The sequence below is a fragment of the Mobula hypostoma genome, chromosome 25 (genome assembly GCF_963921235.1).
Source record: "Mobula hypostoma chromosome 25, sMobHyp1.1, whole genome shotgun sequence".
Classification (NCBI taxonomy): domain Eukaryota; kingdom Metazoa; phylum Chordata; class Chondrichthyes; order Myliobatiformes; family Myliobatidae; genus Mobula; species Mobula hypostoma.
In genome coordinates, this window is record NC_086121.1 from 19,748,630 (window position 1) to 19,762,910 (window position 14,281).

Sequence of the window (14,281 nt, forward strand, 5' to 3'; positions counted from 1 at the left end):
AAATGGCATACGTCAAAATTTGAAATAGATTCTATTATCAAAGTACATACATGGCACCATATACAACTGAGATACATTTTCTTGTGGACATACTCAACAAATTATTATACATCACGTCATATGTGCATGCCTCACTTAGGGTATAAACAAAGTTAGACTCGCATTCCGGACTCTCCGTGTTTAGTTTTTGTGATTTGGAATTACAAAACTTAACAGCAATGAGCAGGTCTGAGGGTGGGGAAGGGGAAGAAAAGGGGTACTAAGCTCATCAGAATGAGTGAAAACGAAATAGAGGACCAGAGGGGAGTTATTATCAGAAATGTCAGATTGGAGACTGCCAAGACAGACTTTGTGGCGTTGCTCCTCCAACCTGTGGTTGGGTTAATCGTGGCAGTAGAGGAGGTCACGGACAAACATGCCAGTATGAGAATGGGAAGTGGAATTGAAATGAGTGGCCACTGGAATTCTCTGGCTGTTGCAGTGGACAAAACGAAGATGCTCAATGAAGTGTTCCCCCAGTCTGTGCTGGGTCTCACAAATATACAGGAGGCTGCACCCAAAGCACTGGATGTAATAAATGACCCTGACAGACTTGCAGGTGAAGCACTGCCTTACCTTAAAGGACTGTTTAGGAGCCTGAATGGTGGTGAGGGAGGAAGAGTAGGGGCAGATGTGCTTTCTTCATAACTGCATTTACATGCTGGGTCCAGAAAAGGTCCTCTGAAATAATAACACTGAGGAATTTAAAGTTGCTGACCCTTTCCACCTCTGATCCTCCAATGAGGACTGACTCAAGGGGCCCAGAAATGAAGCAGCAGATTGTAGGAAAGTGTTACATTGTGAGGTCCCAGTTTACTAATGAATGCAAGTTCGAAGAATTGACAGACCAGGAACCAATATCAAGCTCAAGTTCAGTTTGTTGTCATTCAACCATACACATTTATACTGCCAAACAAAACAACGTTTCTCCGGACCAAGGTGCACAACACAGCACATATAACTCACACACATACAGTAATATTAGCAAAAATAATTCAAAATAGAATACATTCACGACACAAGGTAAAAAGCTAACTGTATAGCACTATTGACACCTCATGCATGATGAGACCTGGGTGGTGGCAGGCAGTTCAGTAGTCTTACAAGACAAAACTGTTTCCCATCCTAACAGTTCTTGCCCTAAAGCTAGGGTATCTCCTGGCTGATGGTAAGGAGTCAAAGAGATTGTTGGATGGATGGGAGGGATCACTGACAAAGTTAAGGGTCCTGATAAGTATCTGTAATGTGTGGAAGAGAAACCCTGATGATCTTCTCAGTAGTCCACGCAATCAGGTAGGAACTTTGTAGAGACAATGTCTGTCAGGTGGGTCATGGGAAAGCAGTAAACAAGTTAGTGACACTGCTAAAACTGATTATTTTACATCTTCCATCACAAGAAGCAAATTCAAAAACAAGTATATATCCTATTCAAATCCCGCATGTATAGGCTGCAGTACCCTAAGAAACACAGCAGGGGGAAACAATAGCCTAGAGCAAACAAAATAAACACACCTTTAACCACGCAAATGGTTGTACTTCCTGCAGACATATCTGTAACTCCTTAAATGCCAAGGCTTCAGTGTGCAATTCATTAATTAGGGAGCATGCAGCCAACCTGAGCTACCAATTTTCTCTTACATTTTCTTTTCAAATTTGGGCTTTTGTTTTGCGCCTGCGTACACACCTCAACTGGGCAACCACCTGCGTCTATCCTTGTGGAACCGTTCAAGAATAAAGACCAGCTAGTGAACCTGGGCTGAATGACTCCTGGACTCTTATTTTTCTACCGAACTACGATGGCAAGGAAGATCCAGGTCAGTAGCTGAAAGTAGCAGTACACTGTACTGTATCCAAAATAGCATGGGCAGGCTCTCAGCTGGGAGGAGCTACTGATTGGATGTGTTCAGTTAATGACTCAGCCATGGATAATTAATTCCCACAGTTTATAGCAGTACAAGAAAGTCTCCCATCTGTCTCATAGACACATTGCTCTCCGAGAGGACAAGCTGCAGATGTAAATTTAAGCAATTGCTTTGAAACAACTTTAAAAAAAAATTCTCCTGCACAGTAACTTATCAAATATTTAACAAAACTAAGTTTACATTTTGATAGAAATAACTTGCATTTGCTTATAACTAAGTTGTTATAAGTTATACTTAGACAGTGTACGAAGTCACATAAATAAAGTCCAAAGTGCAATTTTGTCTTATGGTAGAAAATGCATCTGCACATCACAGCTCCACGAACAACTAACCTCCCACTTCACCAGCTTTTAACCAACAGCTCCTGTATTATCTGTTTTTAATAAGTGGCATGTGTTATTGATTTGAGTCATACAGCACAGGCAGAAGTTCTTCAGCCCACAGAGTTCTTGTAACAATCAAATGCCCATTTATGCCAATCCTACACCAATCCCATTATTTCCCTGATTCTTCTGCTCACCTACACACTAGGAGCAATTTACAGAGGCCAATTAACATCCCAATCTATACATCTTTAGGTATGGGATACAGCACTCAGTAGAAACCCACATAGATGTAGGTAGAACATACAAACTCCAGACAAATACTACTGGAAGTGAGGATTAAAACTAGATCACTGAAACTAGAAGGCTGCTGTACCTTTGTGCTGCCCACCAACTTCTGTGTCTGCTTTATTGTTTTAGAAAGATGGCCATCACATCTCTGCAGTCCTGCACTCTGAACACACAACCTATTGATTGGGCCAAAGTCAATGACTGAACTTGGAATTTGATTCTATTTGCATTAGACACCCTTAGTGTGATCTTAGGTTCTTATATGCCACAATAGCTAATGAGCTCAAGAGAGAAAAGAGATAATCGCCATACTTAATCACCCCACCCCACCCCACCATAACCTACTTATCAATTCACATCTGCAATAATTTTAATGTGTGCCTCCACAGGATGCACCAGTGTATTGGCCTGGGAGAAGGAACAAGAACAAGAACAGCTGGCTCCAACAACAGCCCCTACCCTCACGTTATTCTGCAAGAGTACTTTGTATTCAAATCTCTTCCATCAGTATCTCTGACTCTACTTCTTCCAAAGCTGTGAGGTCCTCAGCATATTAAAATGGCATTGTCCAACCAAAGCTTGGTGTCATTTAATTACTGCTCCATCTTAATTCATAACTTTCCTCCTTTAAAAAGCAATGGTATCTCTGCAATTTGCAGATCTTTTCCCATTTTGATTTTAAGTATTAAACTTTCCTCACCCACTCATACCTCAACCATTTCCCTTGGAGCTGGTCCCTCTTTTGTACTTCCTTTAAAAATCTTTTATCAAACTGTACAAACATTGCACTCCATAGTCAGGTATGTGCTCTCCCTCCCCATAGAGTCCAAATACTAAACAAGCAACACCCCGAGAATAGGTATCCGGGCAATTTAGGGAGATGGTATGAACATTAAATCCTATCCTTATTCCAAGGGGAAACAGCTCTCAGGTTGCTACTGCCAAGTAATTTAAAACATTCTAAGCTTGTGAATGGTCATACAAGTCTAAAAAAGGGATCTAGTCTAGAAAAGGCACAGCTGTGCCATGCCAACAGCTTTCGGAACTGCCTGGTGAAGGAAGCCATTGAAATAAAACTAGGGGAAAACAATTTTAACAAAGACGAAGGTCTAACTCTAAGTAAGAACTGGAATTTGATCATAAACAAGGTGGGAGAGCAGAAAACTGATTGGGTGAGGACTCACCAATCAGGAGGGACGGACGATGGGAGTATAAATACCACTAGACTTGACATGCCCAGGCATCATCCCTGATGAAGATGGAAGAGTTTGTCATTGAAACATCGGTTAAAATTGATACTTGTATCCAACTGGAAGCTCGAGAAGTGTTCATTGGTCATACAAGTCTGTTTTTCTTTTCTCTTCACTCAACAGACAGCACGAAGCACAAGATATTCTCACAATGCTATGAGGAAGAGCATTTACAGTGACTATGACAAGACACAAGGCTCTCAGCCCATCCTTTATAAAGGTCTAAATCAAGCTACACAATATTTGTACACAAAATAATGAGGAAACTAAAACATAGGATTATTAGAACCATGCAACAAATTATGAGAATAGGAGAGAACTATATTCCAGGGAAAGTCAGCACCTACAAGAGAAAAAATAACCTAAATCCTACTGAGGGCCAGAACATTCAGATCATTAGAGAGACTTCAATCCCTGTAAGAATTAATCCCTTCAAAAAAAAAGGGTTAAAAGGATGATTAATACACACAAAAATGCTGGAGGAACACAGCAAGTCAGGAAGCATCTATGGAGAGGAATAAACAATCAGCATTTTGGGCCAAGACCTTTCATTAGAACCGGATAGAAAGGGGACGGAACCCAGAATAAGGAAGAAGCTGGAGGGGAAGGTAGACAAAGATGGCAGGTGATAGGTGAGACCAGGTGAGGGGAGTGGGAATAAAGTAAGAAGCTGGAAGGGGAAAGGTGAAAGAGATAAAGGGTTGCGGAAGGTGGTATCTGAAAGGAGAGGACATGGACCATGGAAGTAAGGGAAGGAGGAGAGGAACCAGAGAGAGGTAATGGGCAGATGAGGAGAAGCATGAGATCGTAACCAGAATGGGGAATAGAGGAAAAAAAAGAGAGTGAGTGTAGAAATTATTGAGAGTTATAAAAATTGATGTTCATGCCATCAGGTTGGAGGCTACCCAGATAGAATATGAGTTTTTGATCTTCCAGCTTGAGTTTGGCCTCATTACGGCAGTAGAGGCAGCCATGAACAGACATGTCAGAATAGGAATGGGCTTATAAGTCTGCACTGCAAACCATTTACCCATTAGAGAACTTGGAATGGGATCAGATATATCAGAAGTAGTGGAGAAAGGAGTTAAGTTGCAGTATCTGATGATTTGGTCATCAAACTCTATGGTCGTCGTTCCCTTTGTTCGAAATATATCAGACTGTGAAGAGGCAATGCTGGCATGTTTCTCCACTCAGTGAGCTCTATGTTGGGACTCAAACAAAGAAATTCTTACTGAAAGGATGGTGGCCTGGAGTCGCCGATGCCTCCCGTCCTCTCGATGGGGGGAGGTAGCTCTGATTGACTCTCTGCACACTGTGAGCCTCCGTCAGAAGCCGAACCTTCAGCCAGCACCAACTGTGGAGAGAGACAAAGACAGCCTGAGGAGGGTGAGGCTACTAAAGAAACAATGAGAACGCAGCAAACCTGGTCTTGGGTGCAAGGAGAGTAGGTGGGGTGGGGAATAAAGGGAGGCAACTTTCTTGGAGACTGAAAGTGAAATAGGAAACAATTAATGCTCAATGAAACTGCAGCATGCACTCCATTAAATTCTGTCTCTCTGAAAATAGCAGCAACCAAAATTTTATTCTACATGAATCTCACATATTACATGGTGAAGGGTAAAACTGTGACTGAACTAACTAAACCCTTTGACAACCAGACCTGACAATCCGAGTTTGTGTATGGTGCATGTCCAAACTGGATGTCTACGGGGAACATGAGTGTTTAAAGATCCAACCAAATGATAGAGAAGAATTGGGAGAAGGAGAAAACTTTACAAATATAGCCTAACTCTTCTCCCCAGAATGATTATTATCTGATCATTAAAATAATGAGATATGCATAAGTTTTAGAAGAATTTAAAGGGACAAGATAATTCAGATAAGAAATTAATTCTGATACTGAGAGGAGAAAAATATACAGCTAAGTCACAATGGTTGTTATAATAAGGGAAAAGCAGCACAATTTGAACACCACAAGCTTCATAAACAGTATGATGACTCTGGTTGAAGGACAGGCATCAGCTCAGATCCTGGAAGAATTTCTGTATGTTTTAAGGAATTTCATTGAAACTTTTACTTCTTTGGTTTAATGTCTCATCTGAAAGCTTACATCTTCCTTTAGCCCAACACTTGAAATGCCAGATTAATTTTGTAATCAAGTCTTTTGAACGGGACTCTCCTGGAAGTATTACCACCCAACCAATGCTGACATTGTCTTAGAGGCTGGGTGGTAGACTTTCCATCCTACTGTTAAGATTAAACAAATCAGCATCACACACTTCAACACAAGAGATTCTGCAGATCCTGGAAATCCTGATCAATACACACAAAATGGTGGAGGAACTCATAATAGGCAGCATCTATGAAGAGAGAAATAAACAAGTTGTTGTTTCAAGCCACAACACTTCATTAGGACTGGAAAGGAAGGGGGAAGTAGCCAGAATACCTTGGGGGTGGCAAGGAGTACAAGTTGGCAAGTGATAGGTGAAACCAAGTGAGGGGGAAGATGGGTGGGTGGGGGAGGAGGGATGAAGTAAGAAACTGGGAGGTGATAGGTGGAAGAGGTAAAGAACTGAAGGAGGAATCTGAAAGGAGAGGACAGAGGACTGTGGGAGAAAGAGAAAGAGGAGGGGCAACAGAGGGAGGTGATGGGCAGGTGAGGAGAAAAGAAGGGGTAACAAGGGAGCCAGAATGGTGCATGGAAGAGAGAAGGGGGAGGGGGGAAATTACCAGAAGTTAGAGAAATCGATGTTCTTGTCATCCTGTTGAGGTTACCCAGACGGAATATGAGGTGTTGCTCCTCCACCCCAAGTGTGACCGCAGTATGACAGTGGAGGTGGCCATGGACTAACATTTAGGAATGGAAATGGAAAGTTTAATTCAAATGGGTGGCCACCAGAAAATCTTACTTTTTGTGGTGGACAGAGCAAAACTGCTTGACGAAATAGTCCCCCAGCCTACATCGGGTCCCATCCACGTAGAGCAGGCCACACCGGTGTCATCAGATACTGTAGATGATTCTGGCCAACTCACAGATGAAGCATCGCCTCAGTTGGATAGACTGTTGGGGGCGTTTAATGGTGGTGAGGGAGAAGGTGAAGGGCAGGTGTAGCACTTGTTCCTCTTGCAGGGATAAGTGCTCGGAGAGAGACAAGTAGGGAGGAACATGTGGACCAGGGAATCACAGAGAGAGTGGAGATGGGGTGGGGGGCAAGGGAAAATATGCTTAGTGATGTCACTTCTAGTTCTCAGATTCTCAGACAAACTGCAAACAGAAGGATCTGCACACTAAGCCTTAACCCAGGAATGAATTTCATATTTGTGGTTACCTTCAAAAAACCTCAAAACAGTTACAGCAACAAAACACCAAACTTTATAAGTGAGGAGTTCTCTTTGGCACCAAAACCAAATAATTTTCAATCCACTACACAAATAAGGCACAATGTGGCAGAGGGAGGCGTTGGGAAGAGTGGATGCGAATGAAACACATTGTGAATAAAGGGCAAGAGACGGCGGTAGATGTTATTGCTTCGGACAGCACAGTGGAGACACGATGTGCAGTCAATATCGTGGCAATGGGGGTAGAGGAGAAACGCTGTGAAGGGGCATTTGGAGGAGACACAGTGAGGAGGGGTGGAGGTACTGTACATTCTGTACATCACTATGCACTGATGCCAGCCAAACTCCAATTCTCACCACAGCGCGCACGCCACTGGACCTAGAAGGAAGGTGCAAGATCAAGAACAAGAACAGCACCTGAGCCGTCCACCAATCGGTGAACAGAGATCAGAAATGGGAATTCTGGTTGATTTATCCAAACATACAACCCCTATTATTCTCAATGAGCAAAGTTAACTCAAAACCATACTCTCAGACTGAGGCCTCAGATCTAGTCCAGAACCACTGAACTTAGGTTCCACTCCTTCTGGTGCTCTTCCATACCACGAAGCCTGAATTTGGAGTCAGCGGGAAAATATGTGTCTTCTTCATGCAGTGGGTTCTGCATATGTATATAAAATAATCTGCCAGATGAAATGATTGAGGCAGGTACAGAAACAAAATTTAAAAGACATTTGGATAAGTACATGGATAGAAGGGATTATCGGGATATGAGCAAATGGGTTGGTGGGCACCATGGCTGGCATGGACAAGTCAGGCCAAAGGGCCTATTTCCATGTTGCTTTAGATTAGATTAGATTCAAACCACCTAGTACTGTGCCCCCTTCCAGCTCTGCTTCCCTCCCTGATGAGCTCAACTACTTCTACGCTTGCTTTGACCGAGAGAACAAGGAGGTCACCCTCAAAGCGGATCTCCCACCTGATGAACTGCCTCTCTCACTTTCCAACTCTGATGTTTGCGCCACCCTGAGCAGGGTGAATGCATGGAAGGCAGCTAGTCCGGATGGAATACCTGGCCGTGTGCTCAGAGTCTGTGCAGGGCAGTTGGCCGGGGTCTTCACGGACATTTTTAATCTGCCCCTGGCCCAGGCAGTTGTCCCCACAAGCTTCAAGATCGCCACCATTGTGCCAGTGCCGAAGCATTCCACTGCCATGGGCCTGGATGACTTCCGCCCAGTTGCACTCACCCCCATCATTGCAAAGTGCTTTGAGAGACTGATTCTATCACATCTGAAATCCTGTCTGCCCACTACCCTGGACCCCCATCAATTTGCCTTTCGCATCAACAGGTCAACAGAGGACACCATCTCCACGGCACTTCACTCTGCCCTGACCCACCTGGACAGCCCTAACTCTTGCATCAGAATGCTGTTCATTGACTTTAGTTCGGCATTCAATACTGTGATCCCCTCCAAGCTGATCGCCAAACTTCGCCAGCTTGGTATCAGCTCATCCCTCTGCAATTGGACCTTGGACTTTCTGACTAACAGACCCCAATCAGTTAAGTTAGACAACCTCTCCTCCTTCACTCTCACCATGAACACCGGCGTGCCTCAAGGCTGTGTGCTGAGCCCTCTTCTGTACTCTTTTTTCACCTATGACTGCGTTCCTGTACATGGTTCTAACTCCATAATCAAGTTCGCAGACAACACCACGGTGGTTGGCTTGATCAGAGGGGATAAGAAGATGGCCTACAGGGACAAGGTCCAGCACCTGGCTGCATGGTGTACCAACAACAACCTGGTCCTGAACACCCAGAAGACCAAAGAGATCATTGTGGACTTCAGGTATACTAGGAGCCACACTCACATCCCCATCTACATCAACGGTGCTGTAGTGGAGCGTGTATCAAGCTTCAAATTCCTTGGTGTCTACATTTCCGAGGATCTCACCTGGTCCTTGAGCTCCTCCATCCTGATCAAAAAGGCACAACGCGCCTTTATTTCCTGTGGAGCATCAAGAAAGCTCAACTCTGTCCCAGGATACCTCTGGGACTTTTACCGCTGTACCATTGAGAGTATACTCACCAACTGCATGTCAGTGTGGTATGGAAATTGTCCCATATCGGACCGCAAAACACTCCAGCGTGTGGTGAAAACTGCCCAGCAGATTATCAGCACCCAATTGCCCACCATTGAGAACATCTACCATAAATGCTGCCTGGGCAGGGCGAAAAGCATTATCAAGGATGCATCTCACCCTAACCATGGACTTTTTACTTCCTCCCATCCGGTAGGCACTAAAGGAGCCTCAGTTCCCGCACCAGCAGGCACAGGAAGAGCTTCTTCCCTGAGGCCGTGACCCTGCTGAACCTCACATCACAGCGCTAAGCAGTATTGCACCCATGTCCCAGTACTTTTATATTTGTGTGCTGTAGCACTTACTTTTTATTCGCAGTTATTTTGTAAATAACACTTTTCTTTGCATTTCTGGCTAGATGCTAACTGCATTTCATTGGCTTTGTATCTGTACTTGGCACAATGACAATAAAGTTGAATCTAGTCTAATCTAATTTACTCAGATTGCTCTCCAGGCTTCATTTCCATCCTGGCTGTTGCCCTCCTGCTTTCTGACCTTCTTGTGCTTGAGCTCCCATCTTCACTTCCATTTTAATGTCAAAAGTCCCACTGAAGAAAAGCAGCAAAGTTGACGAAGGGTCTCGGCCTGAAACGTCGACTGCACCTCTTCCTAGAGATGCTGCCTGGCCTGCTGCATTCACCAGCAACTTTGATGTGTGTTGCTTGAAAGTTGTCTAGTGTCCCAGTTAATGTTTATCCCTCAATGACCGCACTAAAAGATCCTTCATCTCTCTGCTGTTTCAAAAGTCATGCTGTATGAAATTAAAGTCAACATGCATTCAGCCTGGAAAGCTATAATAACACATGGCAGGAAGCAAAAGCATTCAGACCAGGGTCACACCCATACTGAAAGAATTAATTATACCATAACTAACTTGATAAATCATTAAACTTTATTGACTACATAAAGAATTTAACCTATTGACTTTTCTATGCTGTTCTTTTCTAGAGTAATCCGAATAACCTAGTAATATTATACAATAATGATAAATATAGCAAAATATCTCTCTCCCTTTTGGGATCTTCCTCCCTGGGTCAACTGAGACAGAAAAACTTGAACATTTGTGCAACAGTCTCCTGTCTACCTCTCTCTCACCATGTTTGATTTACTAAGCTTTGTCAGTCCTACTATCTCCTGGTGTAGCTTAACTTTAGTAGAGCATTTGACACTTTGGAGGTGAAAACTGATTTTGTTTTATACTACTGCTTTGTTTTAAAACTGTAATATGTAATGGACCCAGCATTCATATGTAAGAAATAGGAGCAGGAGTCGGCCATCTGGCCCATCTTGCTTACTCTGCCATTCAATAAAATCATGGCCAATCTGGCTATGGACTCATCTCCACCTACCTACCTTTTCCCAATTACCCTTAATCTATCCAACCTTGTCTTAAATATATTTACTGAGGTGGCCTCCACTGCTTCATTAGGCAGAGAATTCCACAGATTTACCACTCTCTGGGAAAAGCAGTTCCTCCTCATCTCCATCCTGAATCATGAGGCTATATCCCGATTCTAGTCTCATCTACCAGTGGAAACAACTTTCCTGCCTCTATCTTATCTGCCCCTTTCATAAATTTATATTTATATTCTAACAGATGAGATCAAATTTACAGAGCAAAAGAGGAAATGTTGTCAGGAAAATAACAGGCTTGGGTGAGAATTAACAGAACGGAGCAGAAATGAAGCTAGGTGATATTCCTTTTTGTGAGCTGCCTGACTCTGCCCTGCATGCAAAGGTTTCTTCCAAGAGTTTCGCTTGCTCCATGAGAGAATGTACAGAAGTCTTCCCGGCTACAAGTATCGAGACCACCGTTGGTTGGGGTTGACCACGGATGCTGTGTCCCAGGTGTCTATGTGACACACAAACCAAGGCAGTACAATACGGAGTGCAAGCTGTTGCCTACGTGGAGCAGGCTTTCCCTCTCCATTCAGCTGATGAACCCGAAGGAATGGGAGCAACCGATACGGTTTGTCATCTGCAGTGTTGCAGGAGTTGCCAGTCAACTTTGAACTCAATGTAAGCTGCCTTAGGGACTCCAGCTCAGGACTTTTGTTGCAGGATTTACACAGTGGGAGTACCTGCAAGGCAGCAGAAGTTTGAGATCAGAGTTTTCCTTCTCCTAGATGAGCTGCCAACCATGGCTGACGAACCCCATCTGCCCAAAGTGAGTGGATTTAAGGATCCAGACATCTGCCTTTGCCCCTTTTCCTGTCAGTAGAAACGGTTCCACCAGGCTCAGTAGCTAAGCCATGTGTGAAGGCCAGAAGATGGACTTGGTTGTCAGAGGCTATCTGAGACACACACCATTGGGAGCATTTAATAGTCTGTGGGAGCTTATCCCCACTACCACCTTCAGCTACAACAACCTTAAAGAATCTAAGCTACAAGTATATTCACAGATTATACTTTCAAAGACTGGAAATATGGCCAACTAATGTGCTACAATGCTTCCTGGAATTAAGTCTTCATAAACACAGTCTTATAATCTCCCGATTAGCACAAATGCCACAATTGATCATTAATACTTGTGGTGAGAAAATGTGCAATACTCAAAGCAACAAAATGTTCAGCAGTGTCATTCTCATACAATAGATGTGTTTCAGAAATGTTAGATGACAATTCCAGGAAAACATCAGAACATTCTGTTCCCACAATTCCAACCATTAATCTGGCTCAGTAGTTCAACAGCTGCATGCTGGTGCCATTTCTGCTCCTATTTCAGACTGAGTACTCTTTTTTGGTATTTCAACATACCAATTTAACATGGGAGAGTGAAGAGGGCTAGGAATAGAAGTCAGGGAATGAACAGCAGTAGAACTTGCTGGTGAGTTTTACTTAACCGAAAGCAGGACTTGGAGCAAGAGACACGAGAGTTTCAGAGGTAGGTCTCAGGACTTGCTGATTGAGTTTCAACTAACAGAATTCTGAAAGAGGCAAATTTCCAAATTGTTAGTTAATTGACTAATAAGCAAATTAACAGTAGCCATTAAAAAGAAGTTAGGGTCAAGTGGAGCGGTCATGGTTGGAGTGGATCAGTGTAAAAGTGAAGACCTGAGGCTTTGCCTCAAGAAGCTTCAGCATGAAGAGGCGGAGAATATGGTCCAGTTGTGGTGAGTCAGAGCTGCTCTTCTAAAAAAAGCTTCAAAGTTCAAAATAAATTTATTATCAAAGTACATATGCATCACCACATACAACCTTGGGATTCATTTTCTTGCGAACAATCATGATAAGTTCAAGAAACACAATAGATTCAATGGAAAACCACACCCAACAGGGCAAACAACAACCAATGTGCAAGAAAACAAAAACACACTTCGCAAATACAAAAAGAAAGAGAAATAAATAAGCTATAAATATCGAGGACATGAGATGAGGAGACCTTGAAAGTGAGTCTGTAGGTTGTGGGAATAGTTCAGTGATGGCCGAATGAAATTGAGTGAAGTTATCCCCTTTGACTCAATAGGCTGAGGAACTGGGGCAGTGGTCAGGGGTTCAGATTTATGGATCATGGGATCTCTTCCGGGGAAGGTACGACCTGCTAAAGGGACAGGCTACACCTGTACCCAAGGAGGACCAACGTCCTTGCAGGCAGCTGTTCAGGAAGATTTAAACTAATTTAGCAGGGGGATGGGAACTGGAATGATGGTGCTGAGGAAAAGGTAGTTGATTTACAAACAGGGGCAGTGCATAGTGAGACTGCCAGCAAGGAGAGGCTGATGATAGGGAAAAATTGCAGTCAACTGGATGAGTTACAATGTAAAAGATGGACAAAATTGAAAAGGGTGAAAACAGGACTGAAGGTGTTATATTTGATTGTGGCAGTATACAGAATAAGATAGATGAACTTGTAGCAGAGTTACATATTGGCATGTTGTTGTGGGCATCACTGAATTGTGGCTGAAAGAAGATTATGGCTGGAAGATTTACGCCCATGGATACACATCGTATCAAAAGTACAAGCAGGTAGGCAGAAGGTTTTGTGTGGCTCTGTTGATATAAAAAAATGAAATCAAATCATTAGAAAGAGGTGACACAGGATCAGGTGTTGAATCATCACCACCCCCCCACCAACCAAATAGTAGTAAAGATGCGGTCTACACATTACAACTGGAGATAGAAAATACTTGTCAAAAGGCCAATATTACAATAGTCATGGAGGATTCAATATGCAGGTAGATTGGGTAAATCAGGTTACACATTTCAGAAAGATAGCTGACCACCAGGAGAAATAAGAAGAGTAAGCAGTTAGTGTAGTGTTCCCTCTGTCCATTCCCCTCACTAACAAGTACATACGTATCTTTTTGGATATATATGAGGGGGTGTTCTTTCAGGGGCTAGCAGCAGCAGTCAGGTCTTTCTCATTGTGATCAGGACAGGGTGCAATGAGACAGGGCAATAAATATAGGAGATACAACAGTGAGAAAGACAGAAAGGAGATTCTGTGGCCACAGAATAGATGCCACAATGCTGTTTTACTTCCCAGGTGCCAGTGTCAAGGCTATTGCAGGGCAGCTGCAGAATTTTTTGATGAGTGAGGCAAAAAGCAAGAGGTTACTTTGCACATTGGCATGAAATGACATAGGTTATACAAGTGGGAGAAGCCACTCAAGAGCAATCAAGTGGGGAAATTTACTTCTGGAGGGTTTAAACTAGATCGGTGAGGGGTGGAACTTGAGAGAGTGAAGTCGGTGAGAAGACAAGGGTATGTGCAGCAACCAGAGGGTGTAGGCCGAGTAATCAGTATAGCCATGGTTCAGTAAAAGGAGTGCAGCTTTAAATTCCATCTATTTAGTGCACGTAGCTTAACTGAGGATGTGGATTGCTTCAAGGAATAGAAGATTGTGGTCATAACAGAAATGTGGCTGAGAGAAAGGCAGCACAGGCAGGACAATGTGGTGTTGCTTTATTGATAGGGGTGGACATAAGGCGGGAGGAGAAGATGGTGGCGTGACGCAGCTCGCAGTGGCCACTCTGG

At 43.4% G+C, this 14,281-nt stretch overlaps 1 protein-coding gene across 3 annotated transcripts in view; it reads right to left on the reverse strand.

Annotated features, from left to right (window-relative positions):
- The window catches only part of LOC134337882 (segment polarity protein dishevelled homolog DVL-1-like), a 171,036-nt gene that overhangs the window by 110,076 nt on the left and 46,679 nt on the right, over nt 1-14,281 (reverse strand). For all 3 annotated transcript variants that reach the window (XM_063033197.1, XM_063033195.1, XM_063033196.1), the window contains exon 3: nt 5,058-5,179. In XM_063033197.1, coding sequence (XP_062889267.1) covers nt 5,058-5,179 — 122 coding nt within the window. The remainder of the gene's footprint in view (nt 1-5,057; nt 5,180-14,281) is intronic.